The following is a 19,801-nucleotide window of genomic DNA, read 5'->3' as shown; positions in this document are numbered from 1 at the left end:
TGTTCTTGAACCCCATTCCAACATGGCGGCCAAAATAAACCTCTTTCTGGCCTCGCAACGTACCACGTGACCAATCTACGCGTCACATGACAAGCACTCACACATAAGTCCTACCTCTCTCTCCACCACGCCACCTTCTGGACTCGGTGGAGAGGGTAGGTCGTAATACGGCACTCGAGGAGAAGACGATTAAGTACACAAACTATTTTTAACCTTTACAAATCCGTCCGCCACTATGAGTACATAGTCCCGATACACGCGAGGACAACACCTTTATTAAGAATATAGCCGCAATCAATATTGTTATTTGTTTTATGCACCCGCGCATTAGTCAGTTATACCTTCTCGTATGGTTAATAGAAGGTATTAGGTGCCCACCCTGACGAACGCGCTAGGCTATAATTATTTACCACTTACATTGAGGTTTGCATATTGGGTTCCCGCCTCCCCCAGCCTTACTCTCTCGGCTATTTAGGACGAGACAATGTGTGCTTGCCTTGACGAGTGCGTAAGGTTATGATTATTGACAGAAGCAATGCCGGTTTACATGGAGCATTGCCTAGGACTTAGCCTACCATAATCTAATCCTTTTGTCAACGCTAGAGGATCACATTCTAACGTGGGTCTTTATTTGAAACGACCGTGATACTAACTTTATGTGTTACAATTTAGAGGTGACAATAACTTGGTAGACTGCAGGGAGGTATTCCTTTAACTTAATATACTCCTCCTATGTAATACCTTACACTGCCAATATCCTGATTTCACTATACATTCTTTTGCTGTGTAATAAACAACAGCCGTATTCAGGGAAAGATTAAGGATAAAAACATGCTGTGTGACATTGACATCTTGCGCATTTTAATGAATGTTTTTAACATACCAGACTGTCTAGTCTAAAGATCGCTTTTCTGTTGCTTATTTTTTGTGTTTCAAGCCAACCATATCAGAGTGTATGAGTGATATATATTTCGTCGTATACAGTCCTATAAATTTGAGGAAGTCATACTCGTGTACAGCCCACCGAGTACTGTTGATACCAGGATAGTGAATGATTAGGGTGAGTCACTCATGCACGGATGCGTACTGCTCTTTTTAGATGTTCCACATCGGTGAGTAGTCACTTTAGGTCACCTAGGGATCCACCACTTCGGCTTTTTAACATTTTTGACACTTGTTGCGACACCGCACCATTTAAGTTACTGAGTGTGTGTCACATTGAAGGCTTTACCAATTGTTTTTATCAAAAGCACCTGCATATTTGTTTGACCATACCTTTTCTTCTTTTCAGGTAGCTCCTGACACCAACAGGTATTGAGTCTGGACGTAATACGTAGATTGACAAATAACCCTAACCTAAATAGGCTGTTGAATGTAGATAGTTTTTTCTATATAGATCCTGAAGAATCGCGAGTATAACTACTCTAAGCGAGAAACCTGTTGACCAACTATTGCAAATTACATGCCACTTCAATAGGAGACAATGCACTCGTATAATTGCCATGTATACACGTTTTTTAAATTAAGGTAGGAGGCCATCAGAATAAAATTTACTTTCACCAGGCATTCCTCACCTTGTTTTATCTACATTAACTAGGCCCCACACCCGCACTTCATCTATACGGCAGTCGGATTGAAGATCTCCGCCAAAGCGCCCCTTTTTAGGGAGCCCGTCGGGCATTGCACCGCCGGCCAAACGAGGAGCAGCCCATATGATGAAGCATGACACCCGCAAGGGTGTGTGAGGGCAATTAAATCCAACATATGGATTTTCCATAAGGTCTACACGGTGCTTTTTATCCACCTTAGCCTTCGCGTTGATATCACTCTATTTTTGAGGAACTATAGGAACATTCTTTGCCATTATTGATGGAAGATTCTTACCTTTGTCGGAGCGACTTTGGCCATTCTCTTCTCATGTTGCCTTTGACTACAATGTGGTCCAGCTATATGCGGGCTCTGCGCCACCCTGTGTGTTCCAAATCCTGTATCACAGAAAGCAGCGAACACAAAGATAATGCTGCAACAACAGCTTGTAGATTTCATGGCTATTGAAGTTGATTCATATTAACAACAGCCTCTGGTTTCTTTGCCTGAGTAATGGCAAAAGGAGGGTCTGAGGAAATTCAAATACGGCCCCATCTTTGCTAGTAACACCATTACGCTGTTGCCCTCACTCAGGCACCTTCAACCTTCATAGCGTTTCTCTCTCATTCTATACTGTTGCACATATTACACAACCTTTCCTGTTTCCCTGAGCTAAGTCCATTCTGAGACCCGGCTCGAAGCAACTAATCCCTGAGATAACCATCTATTGACCCTTGGTGACCGTTCTCGGCCTCTCCATTTGTTTTACGAATCACCATCTTCAACACGCAAACACGTCCTGTCGTAAATGAATTTAACCAATGAATGGCTATGCCACCTGACCTATAGGGTCGGGTAGAGAACACGACCTTAGGGAAGGAATTTCTATTAACCATTATCCTGTATCTTGTACAAAGAATGTTTTCTTGTGGATGATTTGTATTTTTATGGCACATTGAGGGGGTTGTTGCTTTAGGGGATTCAAGCGCTACAAAAGAGTGTGAGCCACGGATTGAAGTGGCAGTCTCCTGAGAACCTACCACTGATGTACTTCTAGGACAACTGTACCTAGCTGCAGCTAATAAATTGAAGTTCCTATGCCAGACAGAGTGTTCTGTGTCTCTGTAATTTGGAAGGCGAACTCAGAAGATTTCAGGCGTACCCTCCGCTGCCAGGCTTAATGAGCCCGGTTCTTCACTTGCACAATAGATCTTGTGCTCATGCCCACGTCCATTCTAATTGGTTTATAGCTGTGTTTATTGCGTTTTTTCAGGAGCCACGTGTCAACGCTCACCTATCTTCAGATTGTCAGAGGCAACTGGTCTGTCAGGAGATTAACTGATTTCTAATATATTTAAGTAGTGTATGTGCTGATGCTCACAATGTAATATCCTATTTATTACCAGAGTTAAGTGTGACGAGCAACTGGGCCAAGAAATGGCTTATTACACTCAGTGTATCTTCATGTATAGTTAAAGTCATGCTGTTCTTTCGTTGTGCACTAAGGTATTTAACCATAAACAGAGTACGAGGTCTTAAATTAGGTCACTGCGATGGAATCACGATCACTTGGCATTTTGCTTATTGAATTGGCAGATGTAATTGCATTTTAGCATGGAAGGCGGACTGAGGCTAAAAAATAAATACTTCAAAGAAATCTCTACACTTAAATTCAGTTTTAGGGAAACACAGGCGATTTATTAAAAAAACAGGCCACGCGTTGGCTCTCTCTAGACATGGTTGTGCTCCTGTGAATCTGCAAAGCTCTCCAAGCTGGTGAGCTGTCTGCTGGTTTCTCCCTGGGGGGACTGCCTGGCCTGCAGATCTGTCAAACAGTAATGAATGACCCTGTCTGGCTCGGCTGTTCCCGCTGCTGCTGTTCCTGGTTTGACTGAAAGATTGAGTTGCAAGGGCTTGTGTGTAATGGAGCTTCTGTCCCCATTGTATGGCTTCTTTCAACACTTAACTCCCCTAAGGGCAGGAGCTCGGAGTTCTTCAAAGAGTATGTGCTGTGGTGGGTGAGTGGGCGGAAGATGGGGAAGGCCAGGAATGGGTGACTGTGATAGTGCCGGCTGTTGGATTTACCCAGTATTATTATTTGCAGTGTGTGGGATCCTTTATGGCACATACCACACTGTGGTTAGAAATGTCCCTAATCTTGAGATTGACTCTCAAACCTCTCTCAATGATATGTGAAAGAGCCCAAAATCTCTCAAATGCCCTTCAAAATTTTTGTCTATATGTGGTTGCCACAATAACTCATTTTTAGGTCGAGCCGGGCCAGCGCATGCGCTGCTCTGCGAGGTATGCTGTATTCGAGTATGGACTTGAAGCTCCGCCAACTCTCCGCCCATATTTTTCATTGCTTTCTGTCATTGTCCTATGTAAATGCTGGCTTCAGATTCTGTATTAGGCTTGTTAGTCCCTCCTTTTTACTGCCTTGTCTTCATTTGTAACCTCCCATGAGGATTGGCCCTTTTACTTCTGTTGTTACATGGAATGTTTTATTTAGTCTGTGAGCACTATTTTCTTTAATGAGTTTCTCCTACTGCAGGCACAACATGCTTTCCTGCAACATTCAGCGGGCCATGCGAGCTTTCACTTTTCAATCAGACCGGGACAATGAAGTGAAATTTGTCTTGCATTTACAAGAGTTTGAGCTATTGGCATTGTAAATGACAATGACATTTATGTGTTAATGATCAAAACCGATAAATAAAATGCATTGTCATTTACAATGCCAATAGCTTAAACTCTCACAAATGCGAGACCTATTGCATTGCAAATGCTTGTTTAGGACTTGTGCTCTGACAGTACCTGCCCATTTAAAGCACTTACAATACTAAAGCTAAGCATTACTGCAAAGTCACACAGTTTTGTACCTGGGAGAATCATTTGTATATATGTTAAGTATTCATCAAAGCAACTTACATTTTCTATAATATTAAATAAAATATTGCAATTTCTAAGAGCTAGAAACACTATCTTCAGAGAAAATCTTGCCCGTACTTTGTGGGTCTCCGGAGGACAGTTAACAGGGAGAGGCAGAGGACTCCTCCCAGCACGTCAGAAGATTTAACTCTGGCAGCAGCATTCCTCGCTGACTGCTTTAATCAGACAGCGCGGCAGAGACCAGTCTCACCATGGTGGCTGAAAACCTCCGCGAGCTCCTGCCGGAGTTTGCGTCGGACCGCACCTTTCTCTCGGCTTTGGTCGTCTGCTCGGGGGCGTCCCTCGTAGCCCTGAGATGGCTGAAGCAGAGAAACATCCGCAGGAAGACGGAGGAGGCGAAGACAAGGAGAGAACTAGGACTAAGAGAGATGGAGAGGGCAGTTCAGCGGTTTAAAAAAGAGGTATTTTCAAAAAGGCAATAAAGGCAGTAGGGGCAATTCTTAAGTGCCATTAGGGCTGCAGAATTCTTAAATATCCCAATTCCACGCTTCATTACCTTATCCAAATCTTGTTTGTATTCTGGTGCTTGCAACACTGAGTTTATACTTCGATTAACGGGCACTACAAGTACCAGAATGCCACGAAAAACGACTCGGAGACCAATTTATCAATATATTTGAAAAACTCTGAAACGGGAGTAGAGGGTGGAAAGCAGAGTTCGAATTGAGCGGGATCGGAGGTGCACGAGTCGTGCCCATGTTCTTTTTTTTTTATTTAAGAAAAACAGTTCGCCTACTTTTGTGAAAAGACAACCATCCCGACTTTAAATGCTTTGGCTGAAGTGTCTGGCAGGGTGTCTCCTGTGCTGTGAACCCAGGGCGAGCCGACAGCTAAACAACAAACGAGCCTTCTTGCTGGGTGTCTGCTACCTGAAAGTAATGTAAATGTGCGTAACCGGTTAATATGCAAATATAAAGGGTGCTTGGAAAGGTATTGGCTTTTACTGATGGCATCAATTAATTGCAGCTTCCCTATGACACAAATGTATTCTTTTTGAGTGGTAGTGCAAAGGAGTTGCCATCCGAGCTGTGAAGTGTGTGTTTTTAAGGGACAGTTATATAAAAAACAAATTGCACTACGTACAGTCTGGGTACTACTAAAATCTATGTTTTGGAGGCACTATTTTCTCTTAAACCTTTTTGCACATTTTGCTGCACTTTATTTTATACTGTGTGTAATGCAAGTTTAAAATGTCTTGCATATTTCCAGTGCTTTGTGTCACAGTCTGGAACCTTGTAGCATTGAAAATATACATGTCACTATTCTCAAGTGCAACAACCAAGATTCAATTCTGTGGCTCTCTGGTTACGCACACACAGACCTGTGCAGTGCATTAGCTAATAGATGTTTCATAAAGTACTTTATTGCATTTCCCACTGATTAACTATTTTTTTTTCCAGTTAGGCCGCCCCTTATTTTATAAGTAGTTAACTGCAGATGAAAGACCAAAAAAAATACAGACTATTTTGTTTTTTTTAGCCATGTCTTTAACCTCCACCCCCACTGACCACGCCTCCCATACTTTTTTTTAATGCACTTCAGCTGCTGACGGGAAGAGAGTTCTTTGGGCAGTTCATTCACCTCTCAGAAACAATACTATACCTCTTTCCCTTCAAGCAAACAGCAATCCGATTCCAGAAGCAGCATTTGAGCCTGGGTTGAGCTGTACATCTGGTATTTAGTATTACCCCCTGTAAATGTGTCCATTGCTAAGTATTGGCCAAAATATGTCAAGGTGGTAAACGTGATAAACATTTATTATTAAATATGATTGTCGACAATAAGTTTCAGACTCTGGTTTATAGTGCCTATTTTGTGTCTTTTTTACCTCCTACATTGCAACTATTTCATAGTGCTTTATGAAGTGTCCATTTGTATGTAAACATGTACTATTGATAAAGTATATGTAACAAGTTCCTGTGTAATATGTTGCAGTATTGCACTTAAGGAGTTCTAGTGACATTACCTAAACCACAAGGAGGAGCCAGAATTGTTTGTGAAGGTCACTAGAGCTCCTCTATGACAATATAGTGCCATATTTACCAGTGCCTCAACGAGTGCAGTTTAAGGAACTCTGCACAGTTTTTAGGTCGAGCCTAGAAGCAGCCTGCATGCGTTGCTCTGCGAGGCATGCTGTATTCCATCTGTGGGCTTTGAACACGCCCACTGCTTTTTCATTGGTTGCTTGGTCTGCCTTTACAAGTTGCATTGTTTTCATTGGTGAATATTGTACATTTGTCTCGCCTTGTGGCTGTTTTGTTCTCACCCTGGTGACTGCCATTGCTACATGGATCTTTTCACTATGGGCTATATGTTTTATTTCAGTGCACAACGTTTTCTTTCTGCCCTCTCCTCACCGCTCACTGATGCGCGGCGCTGCTTCTGGTTTAATGATCTTCCTGTGCCTTCCCCCAACAAACCTCCCGCCCCTTGCAGCTTGTTATTTTTTGCAGTCATTCCTCTGTCAGCGCGCCTCTAAGAGGAAGTGTGCACACTGCTCTCACTCCACGTCTTGGTCCTCCACTCTCTACCATGGACCGCCACTTCTTATCCTGACTGGTGCCTTCGAAAGCACTGGTCTCCACTCTATGCCCTGATTGACAACTCCTCAAATCCAGCAATAATGCTCTCCTTCCTGTCCCACCACCTGCGTTGTGCTACCCATCCTGCTCTCTCTTTCACTCACTGAGCAGCTAGGGAGAAAGTGTACTTCTCGGTCTCGCAGCTGCTTGCAGACCCAATCCCTCGTTATCTAGCTTGTCTCTTCCCTGGTGTAGTTCAATTCTGTCCAACTGCTCCAGCCCAGCCCCTAATTGGCTCTCCACCATCCTCCTCTTCCTGTCTTAGTTCCAGTTCCCTCCACCCCCATTACCCTTGACACCCCAGCTAATTTGCACGTTCAATTCCAATCTGCCTTATTAGCCATGTTGTGTGCACTTTGCAGCAATTTTCCTCCGTACATGATGCCGAGGCTGGGAAGCTGGCGGGCTGCCCGGACATGCTTGGTTATTCGCAGTGCTTGTAGTTCTTGATTCCATGATGTCACACGTCTACCTTGGCAGATTAGATGCCAGGTTCGGTAGAAGGACATCAAGCGCTTCTTTGACGGCTATGGCAGGCTCCTAGAGATAGACAGGAGGAACGGGTACGTTGAGGGTAATAAAAGAAGATGCATTTACGTATTTATGTGGGCACTCTGTGGCTGAAAAGTGATTACAAGGTGAAGTTGTAAGCAGTTTACCTTACACACACATCCCATGAGCTATGCCTGTTAAGTCTTGAAATGCAGGTGACTGTCTGAAAAACCTATAAGCAAGCACAAGCGTGAGAGCACGCAGATTCAGGTCACTGAGCCCGCCGGTCCCCCCGAGGAGGCCTAACTCTGGCTATTTTCAAGTTATAGGTACCACTGACCTGTGACTGAAAAGAAGAGTGAGTCAAGTATCTACTCTTTTAGGGTGCTTACAATATTAGCCACCCATGACTTTTACTTAGGTCCTTAAGAAAGCCCTTTAACCCCTCCAGGGCAATAGAAGAGGCTGAACCATGTCGACCTTTGACCTTTTCACATGAATCTACACGGTGCTATAGAACAGTAGCTTTTCTATATATGCACCGCCATTCTTTTTACTTTGCCACCTCTCCTTCTGAATAAAGTGTGTTAAGCAGGGAGAGCGAAGCAATTTTAGCTCACCTTTGTTTTTCTGTTCACCTCAGTTTTGTTTACCTCGTTTCTGGTCACTACTGCTAAAACCAGTGGTTCAACTTCCAGGCGGAGGAAAGCATTTTATCAAAAAGACCCAATGATGATGCTTTCACGTTCTTAGAGAAGTGGAGAATCGAGATATACCGCTTTTACGTTCCTGTACGTGAATGAGGGTTTTTTAAGTTGGTTACCATACCTGACCCTGGTATTACAGGTACAAGTCATCCATTCCCCCTTTGATTATTGACCTTGGACAGGAAGCTGAATTGATCAGAGCTCCTTCCTCCCCTATTGATTATACCGCTTTTTTCATGTAGCCACTTCCAGGCCTCCACCTGAATCAAGCGGTTTATTTCTTCCATCCATAGTTTAGTTACTCTCCTGCTGCCCTGGGCATATGAAATGAAGGACTGGGCATTGCTGTCAAACTCCTTGGAAATACTGAAATGTGGCAGTGAATGTTCAGCGACTGGTCTCCACCTGATGGCAAGTCACTTCCACAGAAAGGTGGATCACAAGGTGAATAACTTTTAAAATAAATAAAGTTTTTTTGGCTTGTGGCTAATGCAGTTGTCCAGTGGCTCCTACTATTAGACCCAGTGGTTGTTGGATTTTGTCTGTGAGCCATGCCTGGCAGCTTCTTTTAATTGGAGCTTTTTTGTGTGTAGAATGACTAAAGATGTTAGAAACTCCTCCTCCTCCTCTCAGACCCCTGGGAGGGGTGGGTTTAGCTCAACCAGAGGGAAGCGGGAACACAGTTGTCAGCTCTTGGCATATTATGGGGAAGTGCTTCGTTTTCATCCTCACCATAGGGCCATGTGCAGCAAAAGTAATGGCCAAATCTTCAAACATTAACGAGGTCTTGTGAAATTATTCAAAGTTTAATGGACTTTTTTTTAGTCCGTCTGAAGGTGTTTGTTCATTCATAAATTACATGTGGGAGGTGATAGCACTTTGTGTATTTTCCTCACAGAGTAGACCATATACATTAACAACGTAATCCAAAATTAAGCTCTGACTTGAACCTTCCTCCTCCTCTTTTATTGAAAATGTTGCTACCTACCTCTTGTGCCAAAAAAGATGGACTGTGTCGGGGCTCAAAATGGCTGTGGTTTCCAAACTCGATTTGGAAGAGTATGTAGGGCAAAAGCCCTCGATACTGCGCAGTGTTTATAGGGCTACTGGGGGAATGCCACTGTCCAGATGACCCAGAGATACACTGTAAGCTGGTAAAAAGCTAAATAGGACAATTTACCTGCTGCAGAAATCTGTGTTGTCCATTAAGTTTGTAGACTCCATTCTCAGCAAGATACCAGTGCCTTCAAAGTCCACCTTTTCACCCAGGTATTTGTATAGTTATGTTGTTCAGGTTATCACCTCTAAGTGCCAAGAAACCTTTTCCAAAGTGCGCTGTATGAAACCCTGTAACATTGCTTATACAAATCGTTGGCTGTAATGTATAGTTTATATTACATTGGCGACTGGTGGATTTGGTTTAAAAAAAATATTGTTTTCTTCGCAGAGAAGATAACAATGGACGCTAATTGGAATTTATACACTACAAGCACTAAAGCAAATTTTTTTCTCACTCTGTTTTTTTTTTCTCTCTCTTTCTCTGAGTGCCAGTGCAGTTAGTTAGGTCTTAGTTTCCATGGGAAAAAACATTTTTGTTTGATGAAAAACTTTGGTGGCAAAAAAATGCCCAAGAGTTATGTTCATCTGCTTTGTTTCCATCATTGAAAGTTTGCGTTTCCTATCTAATAATTTTAAAGAGAAGAGCTGGTTCAAGCAGGTGAAAATGTTGGTACTGCAAAAGAAATGGGCAGAAATTCTACTAGCTTGGACTCCAACCATTTCACCCTAAATGTCACCTCGGCAATGATGTGTGCACTCACACCCTGCTTTCCTTTTGAGGGGTGGTCAAGGGATCAAATACCTTGTTCCATTTTAATGCTCAGTCCTTCAAGTGCATGTCTTCCAGGAGCTGCTCCTCTCCTTGATCCTTGCCCAGGGAAGACCCCCTCTGTTCTCCAAACATTATAGCTCAAATTGTACACATGACCCAAAGGTTCCTGGATATTTGTATGTTTCTAAGGTACTGAGATTCAGAAAAGAACCCAATTTACATCTAAACTTGCATGGTTCCTAGTGTATGAGGAGATGCTGCCGTCAACTGTCCTATGTGTTGCCTTCTTGTGCCACATCCTGCAAGGCTGTGCTAAGGAGCTTACTTGAGGTTGTACATCTATAAAAAAAAGATATATTGGGTGGCATAGTCTGTTTTAAGTTAATTTGCATAAATTCAGGATATTTTTGTAATTTGAGCTCATAGTGATGAAGAGGTTATATTCAGTCTTTGTAAACATTCCCAAATATGGCTTCGGATCTGAGTGAACAACGTTCTAGTGAATGTTGGCATGTCCGTAGTTGGTACGCTTGGAGCTTAATGTAATAATTAGTTAAATGTTTTAGCAGAGCAATGCTTGCAATCGTCTTCTAAAAAAGATGTTGTTTGTCTTCTTCATCACATCTCATTGACACACTTCTACTCACTTCTCTATTTCCTTGGCAGACTTCCAGTGCTAAGGACAAATTCAAGTTTTTTTTCCCAGATGTGTAAATTTGCAGAACAGCGATCGATTAGGAGGTCCCTTTTCATTCTGGTGGGGCCAGTAACAAGCTCCATCTGTTCTCTTCCACTAAAATCCCTGGGTGAAATGCCAGGGGAAAATTAGGAATTACCTGCGTAATCAAATCCAGAATTACTGATTACCTCATTTTTTTTTTTGTTTGTCTTTTCTGATGAGATTCTCACAATTTATGATGGAAACCTTGCTAATTCTACACCCCTTGTGTTAACGCGACACTTGATAACAATAAGTCCAGAGCACAGAAATAGACCTCCTCTTACTGGCCCCTAGTAATGAGCTCCGTAATGTAGTCTAGAAGCGTGTACATGCCTTCACTAATGTTTTCCAACTGACCTTGGACAGGTTCTGGTACACTGGTCCAAAGCATTACCAGGCTGACACCAGCAGACGGTACCATAGCGCTCCAGGAAGCAGCAAACTTAGTTGGATGACCAACAACCAAAGTGACTTTTGGAGCCCAGGAATAAGGGCTACAAGTGTCACTTTGTTTAAAGCAAAAAGAAAGTTGTACCGTCCTCTGGTAGGTTTATGAACCTAGATAGTAAAGACCATTTTACTTGCCAGTTTATCCTAACCCTAATAGTTACTTGGCCAGTCTAAAAATAATTATTTAAGGAACCCTGTTCGTTTGAATGCTTAAAAGCTGGACAAATCTTGCCAAGTCATTAAAATGTAATCCATTCTCGGATCTATTTATCCTTTTCAGAAATTACAGGTGAAGATGCAGTTGCCTTTTGCTAGGCACTGTGAAATTATTATAGCTATTACAATGCCAACCATATTTTTTCTGGCACTGCAGTACGCTTTTAATACACAGCACAGGATAAAGCCTGCAGCTTGGCTGCAGAAAGCATGCTTTTTTTAAAAGCATGTTTTAGTTCAAGCTCCGAATGGAAGAAGTAATTCCTTTACTCCTACAACCCATAGCTACACTATGAACAGATACGCAAGAACTTAGCTCAGGAACTATTGATTTACCAGCGCAATAGTTAAATCAATCTGTTGTAATCACTATTGTCCATTTAAATAGGGCACATTTAACAATGTGGATCATGAGGGTGTGCTAACAAGTGTTAGAATGGTGTGACAGCTGTAGCAAAACAAACACAATTTGCCCAACTTTTGCATCTGTAAAATAACCAAGCTACACTTGAAGCAAACTATATTGATTTGAATGTTTGGATGATACGCACAAGAAAAATAAAAAAAAACATAACTATCAGTAACTTTCTAAAGCCAAACCTGTTTGCTATTCCCAATGCTTGTTAAATTATGGAGGGGCTGGATGTTGCAAATGAGGCCTCTGATGGCAACTGGGTAGTGCCAATAGTAATTTCACCAGGCTCATTTTTATTGTGACCTCAGAAGACACTTTGCACCCTATGGGGTCTCCTAGTCTTTTTAAAATCTGTTTGTTCTGGATGTTGAAGATAGATTATCTGGCTGACTAGTTAGGTAATGGGGAAGGTCATGAGACTGTTACCTCACCCTACTGACTTAGGGGAAAGTCTGTGCAGCTTGGTTGGTCCTGAGGAGGATCCTGTTCAAATCATTTATTGGGGTCGAAGTGCCAACATTTGAGTCTGAACCACTCATTCACTGTTGGACATAGTGCAGTCCTGAACTATCTTATGTCAGGAGTTTGATGCATTTGTATCACAGTGGTTAAGACAACATGTATATAACATTTTGTGTACTGCATTGTTTGTTCACGATTCTAACCTGCACTGTCATCACCCAAAGAACCTTATTTGAACTGTCTTTGTAATACTTTTGTGATATGTCCACAGTATAATTCACATACAGTGACTATCTTCTGTGTCACATTTATTGGCATCATAGGTATGCACTTTTCAGGCACCTTATGGAATGTCGAATAAATATTGAATGGTTCTTAGTAGAAACTTGTATTTTTATATATTAATATGTATTAACCAATGTCCACTGGAATCTTTAGTTTTTTTAACCTCATCAAATGGCATATGCCTAAAAATCTAATCTAACCGCATCCAGCCAGGTGATGCAACCTTATCTGCCAAAAGCTGAGTCTTGCCTAACCCTCTGATCTGCCTTTGAGGTCCTGCAGTGGCACGGTGAAGCCGCCTGGGACCTTGAGTGGGTTCCTTCATCTGGTGAGGAATAACTTCTATGATGGTGGACAACCACTGAGGCAAGGACTGACTGTGATGGTGGTCAGTCACTGAGGCAAAGACTGCCTGGGCCTGCCACGCAGAAGTGAGCAGGCATTGTGGTGCTCACAAACTCTGGGGTCTTCCATGAACCCTTCAGAGCAGAAGATCAAGAGGCAGTACAGCAGAGATGCACAGGTACCCCATGCTACTTGCAGTGATAGAACCCTTGTGCTCTGGGGTCGTTGCTGTCTTGGTGGAGCCAACTAGCAAGGAGCAAACTGGTGACTGATTCTGTGTGGGGAGTCAGCTTTGAACACTGGAGCCCCGAACGGGGATGTGGGGATCCCAAACCGAAAGTGGTGATCTTCTGAGGAGACTGATTGGGACAGTGTGCCTCCAAATGAGATCCGCTTGGACCCAGGTAGGTGCACAATTTCACCGGCTGAGCAATCCTTCTGCGCTCTCGTTCCAGCTGGTGAGGTCAGTCAAAGAGGGAAGGGTACAGATAAACCTCTCCTCTATCTATTTCTATTAGGTACCTCTCCTGTGATACTGCCAAGTGCAGGTCTGTAATTGTACAGATTTAGGGTCGTGGGTGGCCCTGTTGGAATGCGCTGGCCTGAAGGTTCATTGCGCTAGGAGCTTGCAAACTCGCAGCTGGATAATTTCTGGTGAGTTATTCACGGAAAACCAAAGGAGGCATCTAACTCTCATTGTTGCTCCCAAAGTGGGGGAGGGGTTGATCATATTAAAAGGTACAAGTGCATGTATGGCTCTTGTGCCCAGAGCAGTAGCCTGATAATCACACTGAGGCAACTGTCAGTTTTAGGCAATTACAACGCTTGGCGCCAACCAGGACATGAGGTGGTGTGGAAGGTCACAGATTACTCTCAGGCTGTAATTCACTGAAGCATATTAAAGTGGATTAGGTCCACCTTTAGTGCCCGAGTGCACATTTGAATGCAGTAGACACAGCAGTATTGGGTAAGGAGACAAGAGGATGAAGGAGTTTGACATCAAGGCGCTTCTACAGTAAGGCTTCAACCACATGCCCACCACTGCCAAGAAAATCAACAAAACTCTGGATCTAGAAAGACACAGGGCCCCCACGATGACAGTGATCAGACTGTCCTGAAATAATTTATCTTTGAAGCCTTCCGGGAGATCAAAGAGGAAACCAGAGGCACCGAAGTGGACCAACAGACCGCCCTTAAAATGTATCTGCAAGATGTAGTTGCCCTAGGTGACGGGTGGCCGATCTAGGAAATACACTGAAATGGCAGGTAGAAGATGGCAAACAATTCTAATGCGAAAATTGGTTCTGGAAGAACAGCATAGGATTTTCCAGGGAAACTGTGAGGACATGGAGAATAGTTCACAATGAAACAGTTTAGTTTCAGTGGTGTTCCTCAAGAAACCTCTCAGACTTACCAACCTATGTACCAAATCTGTTTGAGGTGCTCCTGAAAGACCGAAGGCAACAACCCAATAAGACTTGACTGCACTAACCAGGATGATTCTCTATCAAAGTGACTACCCCCAGACATCCTAACCTGAGTTAACTTTTTCATAGACAAGAAAGTTTTTTTGATTAAAGCAAGGCTACGGCGGCATTTCTCATTTAACAGAGCTCAGATACACATATACCAAGAGTCATCTCCTATGCTTTTCGAGAGAAAGTTCTTTAAACACGTCACTGACTTTTGTAAATCAAGAGGCCAACTACCAATGGGAGAGACCCTTTACAATTGCTCTTCTAATGGGACAGGCGGCAGCAATCCTTAGCCTCCTTGAGTGAAGATTGAGCATTGCAGGGCATTGACAAAAATGAAGGAGACTCCGAGGACCAGCCAGATTACAGGAGCTCCAAGCAAGTGTGAGGGATTAAAGAAACACTGAAGCGTCCTAATGTCTCAAATTTTTGTGAAGCACTGAATGGCTGAAGGAAGAACACTAAGAAAGCCCTCCACCTTATAGACCTGGCAAGAAAGTGGGAGAGAGCTTTTGTGCTTCACTCCCTTGATGCATAAAATGCTTTACAATGCTTGGCCATGGTGACCGATTTTTACAATTGGGTAATTGCAATTTACCACTCCCCCGGGCTAAGATCAGACCTAATACCAGAATTCCCACACAAATCACTATTGGGCAGGCTTGCCTTCTGTCTCCCTTACTTTTCACTATCTTCTTAGAACTTTTACTAAGGTCCATTAGGGACTGCCCACATTTATTTATGTATTTATTTCTTTCTTTATTTATTTATTAGTTATATTTGTTTAGGTGTACAAATTATCCCAGAAGGGATCTCTAGGCGCCGTTACAGCGTGGGAGCGAAGTACAGTCAGCCTACTGAGAGAAGAGTCAGGTTGTCAAAAGTTTCTTGAATGTGGTGAAGTCAGAACATACTCGAATAGATAAAGGTAGCCTATTCCAGTGGTAAGGGGCCAGCCTCAGAGCCTTGTTGTTCTTATACATTTTGGGCATAGAAGCAATAGATCACTCGATCTGAGCTGCTGTGTCGGCATATATAGTTGTAGTTTCTGCCTCACGTAAAGAGGACCCTTTCCCAGCCGGGTCTTCACACCAGGCAGAGGAGTTTGAAGAGGGCACGCTTTTTAATCAGGAGCCAGTGACGGGAATAGAGAGAGGGCTCGGAGGGGGAGCAGTATGGAAGATTTAGTATCAGTCTAGCAGCAGAGCTCTGCACCACCTGAAGCCGGGCAAATAGGCCTTCACTACTACCCACCAGGAGGGCATAGCCGTAATCCAGGCGGCTCATTTTTGGTGCTTGTATCCGTGTACTCCTTGCCTGCACAGGAGTTCATTTAAAGACCTTTTAAAGGTTCACAAGATGCAAAAACAGGTTCCCGTCACTGTTTTGACATTCTCCTTCATAGAGAGCTTGTCATCCGTTATTTCTTGCACATTTGTTGTGGGTAGGTGGTGAACCTAGCTCCGGAGGCCCCCAGTCATCTGATTAAGCCGTCTGTACCTTCCTAAACAGGAGGATCTCTGTTTTGGTCATGTGCAGTTGAAGACAGTTCTTGGAAATCCACAAGGCTACTGACAGTAAGCAGTGTTTGAATCTTACTTTTGTCAGGGTTGGGTCATGGTCCATGGTGAGGATCAATTGTGTGTCCTCAGCATATTAAATGGTTTCAAAACCATAAGATCTGATGTGTTGTGTAAAGGGGGCAATGTAAACATTAATCCGTGTCGGGCTCAATATTGAGCCCTGTGGCACCCCCTTATCAAAATATAAGGATGCTGATGTACACTCGTCTAACGGGACCCAATTTATGGCCATCCTATTCTGGACGACCAGTGGGGGTACTGTTGTTCGCAGATCAGAGAAGTCTTCCTCAATAGTAGACCTAAATTAATTAATTTGAAATATTTATGGAGGGTGTATATGACCCCAGTTAAGCTGCATGCGAATGAGTCAACCCGGCCTCACAATTGCCGTAAGTGCAGCAGTCCCTATGCTGGCTTTCCTCACTTGACATGGGCTTGCCCCAAAATTGCGGAGTTCTGGGCAGCCACTTTTGAACTCGTATCCCGAAAGACATCGTTGGTAATAAACCCCACTCCTGAGGTCGCCCTCCTGGGCTATGTTTATAATTTGCCCAAGAAACTATGTAAATTCATTGCGCTGGCACTGCTTCTGGGTAAATGGGAGATAGCCCTTAAATGGGGTAGAAAACTGCTCCTGACGACTAATGCATGACTCACTAGCCTCACCTATTACAACACTAACTGGGAATTATATGCCACATTGCTCCCTCCAAAGTCTCATCCAAAAGATATATGGGGATCTGCTCAAGATATATTTACAAAGCCTGGAACATGTTCTCCCAGTCAGACTCATGATGGCATAGTACCTACAGGCGTGGGTTGAAATGTGTCGATACTCAGACTATATTGTGTATATGTTTCGGATACCTTTTTGAGCATGGTCAAGCCCGCTCTACAGACTACGGAGTCATGGGCAGAAATGAATAGGTACTGGTCAGACGTTATAGAATTTTGTGTCACTTTGTGATACACTTTTTGAGAGTATCATAGCGCATTGGTATCAAATGTGTTGAATCCTTAACATGTTTGTGAAGGAACAAACTGTGGCTATTGCATAGCTTTGTAGGCAGTAGGTAGTTATAGTTACAACCTAGTTTCCATAGGAAAAGCCTTTTTTTTATTTGCTAATAACTTTGGTGTCGTTTGACGAATCTTCGCGAAATTCTCCCAAAACCAGTCTATCCAGGTCGGCTCCTATCCTGAAAGTTTGGGGGTGATTCGTCATGCGGGGGCTGAGAAAAAAGAGGGGAACGGAATTACCCCAAATTTGGCAGAAAGGTAGAGCTTGGTTCAGAAAGTGACTTTTTTTCAAATGCTGTAAATCCGTTAAGTAGTTTTTGAGAAATTGAAAAAAAAAAAAAGTCAAAAAATCAATTTCGCATAGGAAACTTTGTGGAAGGCTACAGCCGAAACTACTGAACAGAATTGGTCCAAATATGGCAGAAAGGTAGTGCTTGGGTCACAATTCGACTTTTGAAAAAATGGTGTAAATCCGTTCAGTAGTTGTTGAGAAATTAGAAAAATAAGAGTTTTGATATCTGGGTGGAGCCTAAGTCGCATGCGCAAGCTTCACTATGATTGGCTGCTAGTAATCCAAACCAGGAAGTGTTGGCAGCCATCTTGTGCCTCGGTAGAAGTGTCACCGGAAAACGGAGATAACAAAGGTATAAAACAAGAGAAGGGGGAAGGGTAGAAAAACCCTGACCCCATAGGCCTGCTCAGGGGGTCCCAGAAGGACCCCCAGGGCCCAAAAAATAATTTAAAGAAAAAATAAAAATTAGGCAAAAATGTGCGCTGGAGTCACGGGTTCTCACGTTTAATTTCAATGAGGCCCTTGGCTGGGCTAGGTTCTGGGGGTATTTCTTAAAAAATAATAGCAGGGGATGCGGGGGTGTGCTAGGGTCCGCGCAGCCCCAGGGCTTCACTCATGTTGGGAGGGGGGTTGAGCGGCCCCTCTTCTGGAGCCTTCTTTGTGCTTGTAACATTGGCGTCATTTGACATCTTTATGAAATTATCCACAATGTTTCTCTTTTTTTGATTGGCTCTTATATTGAAAGTATGGGGGTGAATGGTGTAGGAGGGGCTGAGAAAAAAGAGGGTCCTAAAACGTGTTTTCTCCATGCAATTTCCATACGAAACTTTACAGAAGACTACAGGTGAAACTGCTGAATGGAATTAGGCCAAATTTGGCAGTGAGAAAGGTGATGGTTCAGAAAGCGCGCTTTTGTTTAAATGGTGTAAATCCGTTCAGTGGATTTTGAGAAATATCAAATTTTACAGATATCTATATTTGAGAATTCTGACATGTGATTGGCTGAGGGGTTACAAGTACCAGCTTGCAGCTTATTGGCTGTGAATGGTTGAAACCAGGAAGTGTTGGCAGCCATTTTGTGATTTACTCCGTCAGCTCGCATCTCGACATTAAAAAAACATCGGGTTCGTAGTTTTACCTCTGCGAGGCAACACTGGCATCTGTGTCTGTGTGAGATATGCCTTTCATGCTGCCTCTCTTCATATCACCAGGTCGCGGCTATGCCTTTAGAAGTCCGTCCGTCGGCTCGGAGCTCTGTGAGTCAGTCTATCGGTACGATCCCCTACACTACCCAAAGACTACCCAAACACCACTGCACTGTTGTAAACTCTAAAACACTACACCCAGCATGATCCCCCTATACTACCCAAACACTACTGCACTACCCTAAATCTACCCTCAGCACGACCCCCTACCCAAACACCACTGCACTACCCTAAACCCTAAAATACTACCCCCAGCACAATCCCCTACACTACCCAAACACCACTGCATTGTTGTAAACCTTAATAGACTACCCCAGCACGACCCCCTACAGTACACAAACACCACTGCACTACCCTAAACCCTAAAACACTACTCCCAACATGACCCCCCTCACTACCCAAACATCACTGCACTACCCTAAACCCCAAAAAAGTACTCCCAGATTGACCCATTACACTACCCAAACATTACTGCATTGTCGTAAACTCTAAAACACTACCTCCAGCATGATTCTTACACTACCCAAACACCACTGCACTACCTTAAACCCTAAAATGCTACCTACAGCACAAACTCCCTACAGTACACAAACACCACTGTACTATCCAATCGCATACAGTACCAGTCCGTCGGTTTGCAGGTCTGCGTCTGCGAGCCGTCGTCTCCCTGGCTGTACATGTGCAAGCCAGTCCGTTAGGTGATAGGTATGTCTCTGCTAGCAAGGCCCTGGGCCCGTTAGTGTCCCTTTATGAGTTGGAGCCGAGCTCTCCCTCTGCGAGCCAGCATGCTGGTGTGCGTTTGTGAGCCGACGGCCCGTAGCTCTCCCTGTGCGAGCCGAGCCCACGGGCCGCAGCTCTCCCTCTGCGAGCTTGCCCAACGGCCCGCAGGTCTCCCTGTGCTAGCCGGATCGCAGATGTCACTCTGTGAACCGATATTGTGAATATAAGGTGGCTCTAAAAAGAGCCCTTGTGTTTATTAGTTGGAGCTACATATAAGTGTGGATGCACAGCTTCAGGTTATTCAGAAAAACTTGATTTCCCTAATCTTTGAAGTGTACTCCATCACTTCTATAGATATCAGCCATATCAAAATGTCTGTTGTTGTAGATCGATCCCATTCTATGGTCTCTGAGGTATGCAGACACAGCTTTGTTGACATTCTTCTAGATTTTTCAATCTGA

At 43.5% G+C, this 19,801-nt stretch overlaps 1 protein-coding gene across 1 annotated transcript in view; it reads left to right on the top strand.

Annotated features, from left to right (window-relative positions):
- The first annotated feature begins 4,675 nt into the window (after positions 1-4,675).
- The window catches only part of LOC146835057 (vitamin D3 hydroxylase-associated protein-like), a 568,587-nt gene continuing 553,461 nt past the window's right edge, over positions 4,676-19,801 (top strand). The window contains exon 1 of the mRNA XM_085602723.1: positions 4,676-4,940. Coding sequence (XP_085458849.1) covers positions 4,731-4,940 — 210 coding nt within the window. The 5' untranslated portion in view covers positions 4,676-4,730. The remainder of the gene's footprint in view (positions 4,941-19,801) is intronic.

The sequence above is a fragment of the Triturus cristatus genome, chromosome 4_2 (assembly GCF_964204655.1).
Source record: "Triturus cristatus chromosome 4_2, aTriCri1.1, whole genome shotgun sequence".
Lineage (NCBI taxonomy): Eukaryota > Metazoa > Chordata > Amphibia > Caudata > Salamandridae > Triturus > Triturus cristatus.
This window is presented reverse-complemented; position numbering and strand designations above follow the sequence as displayed.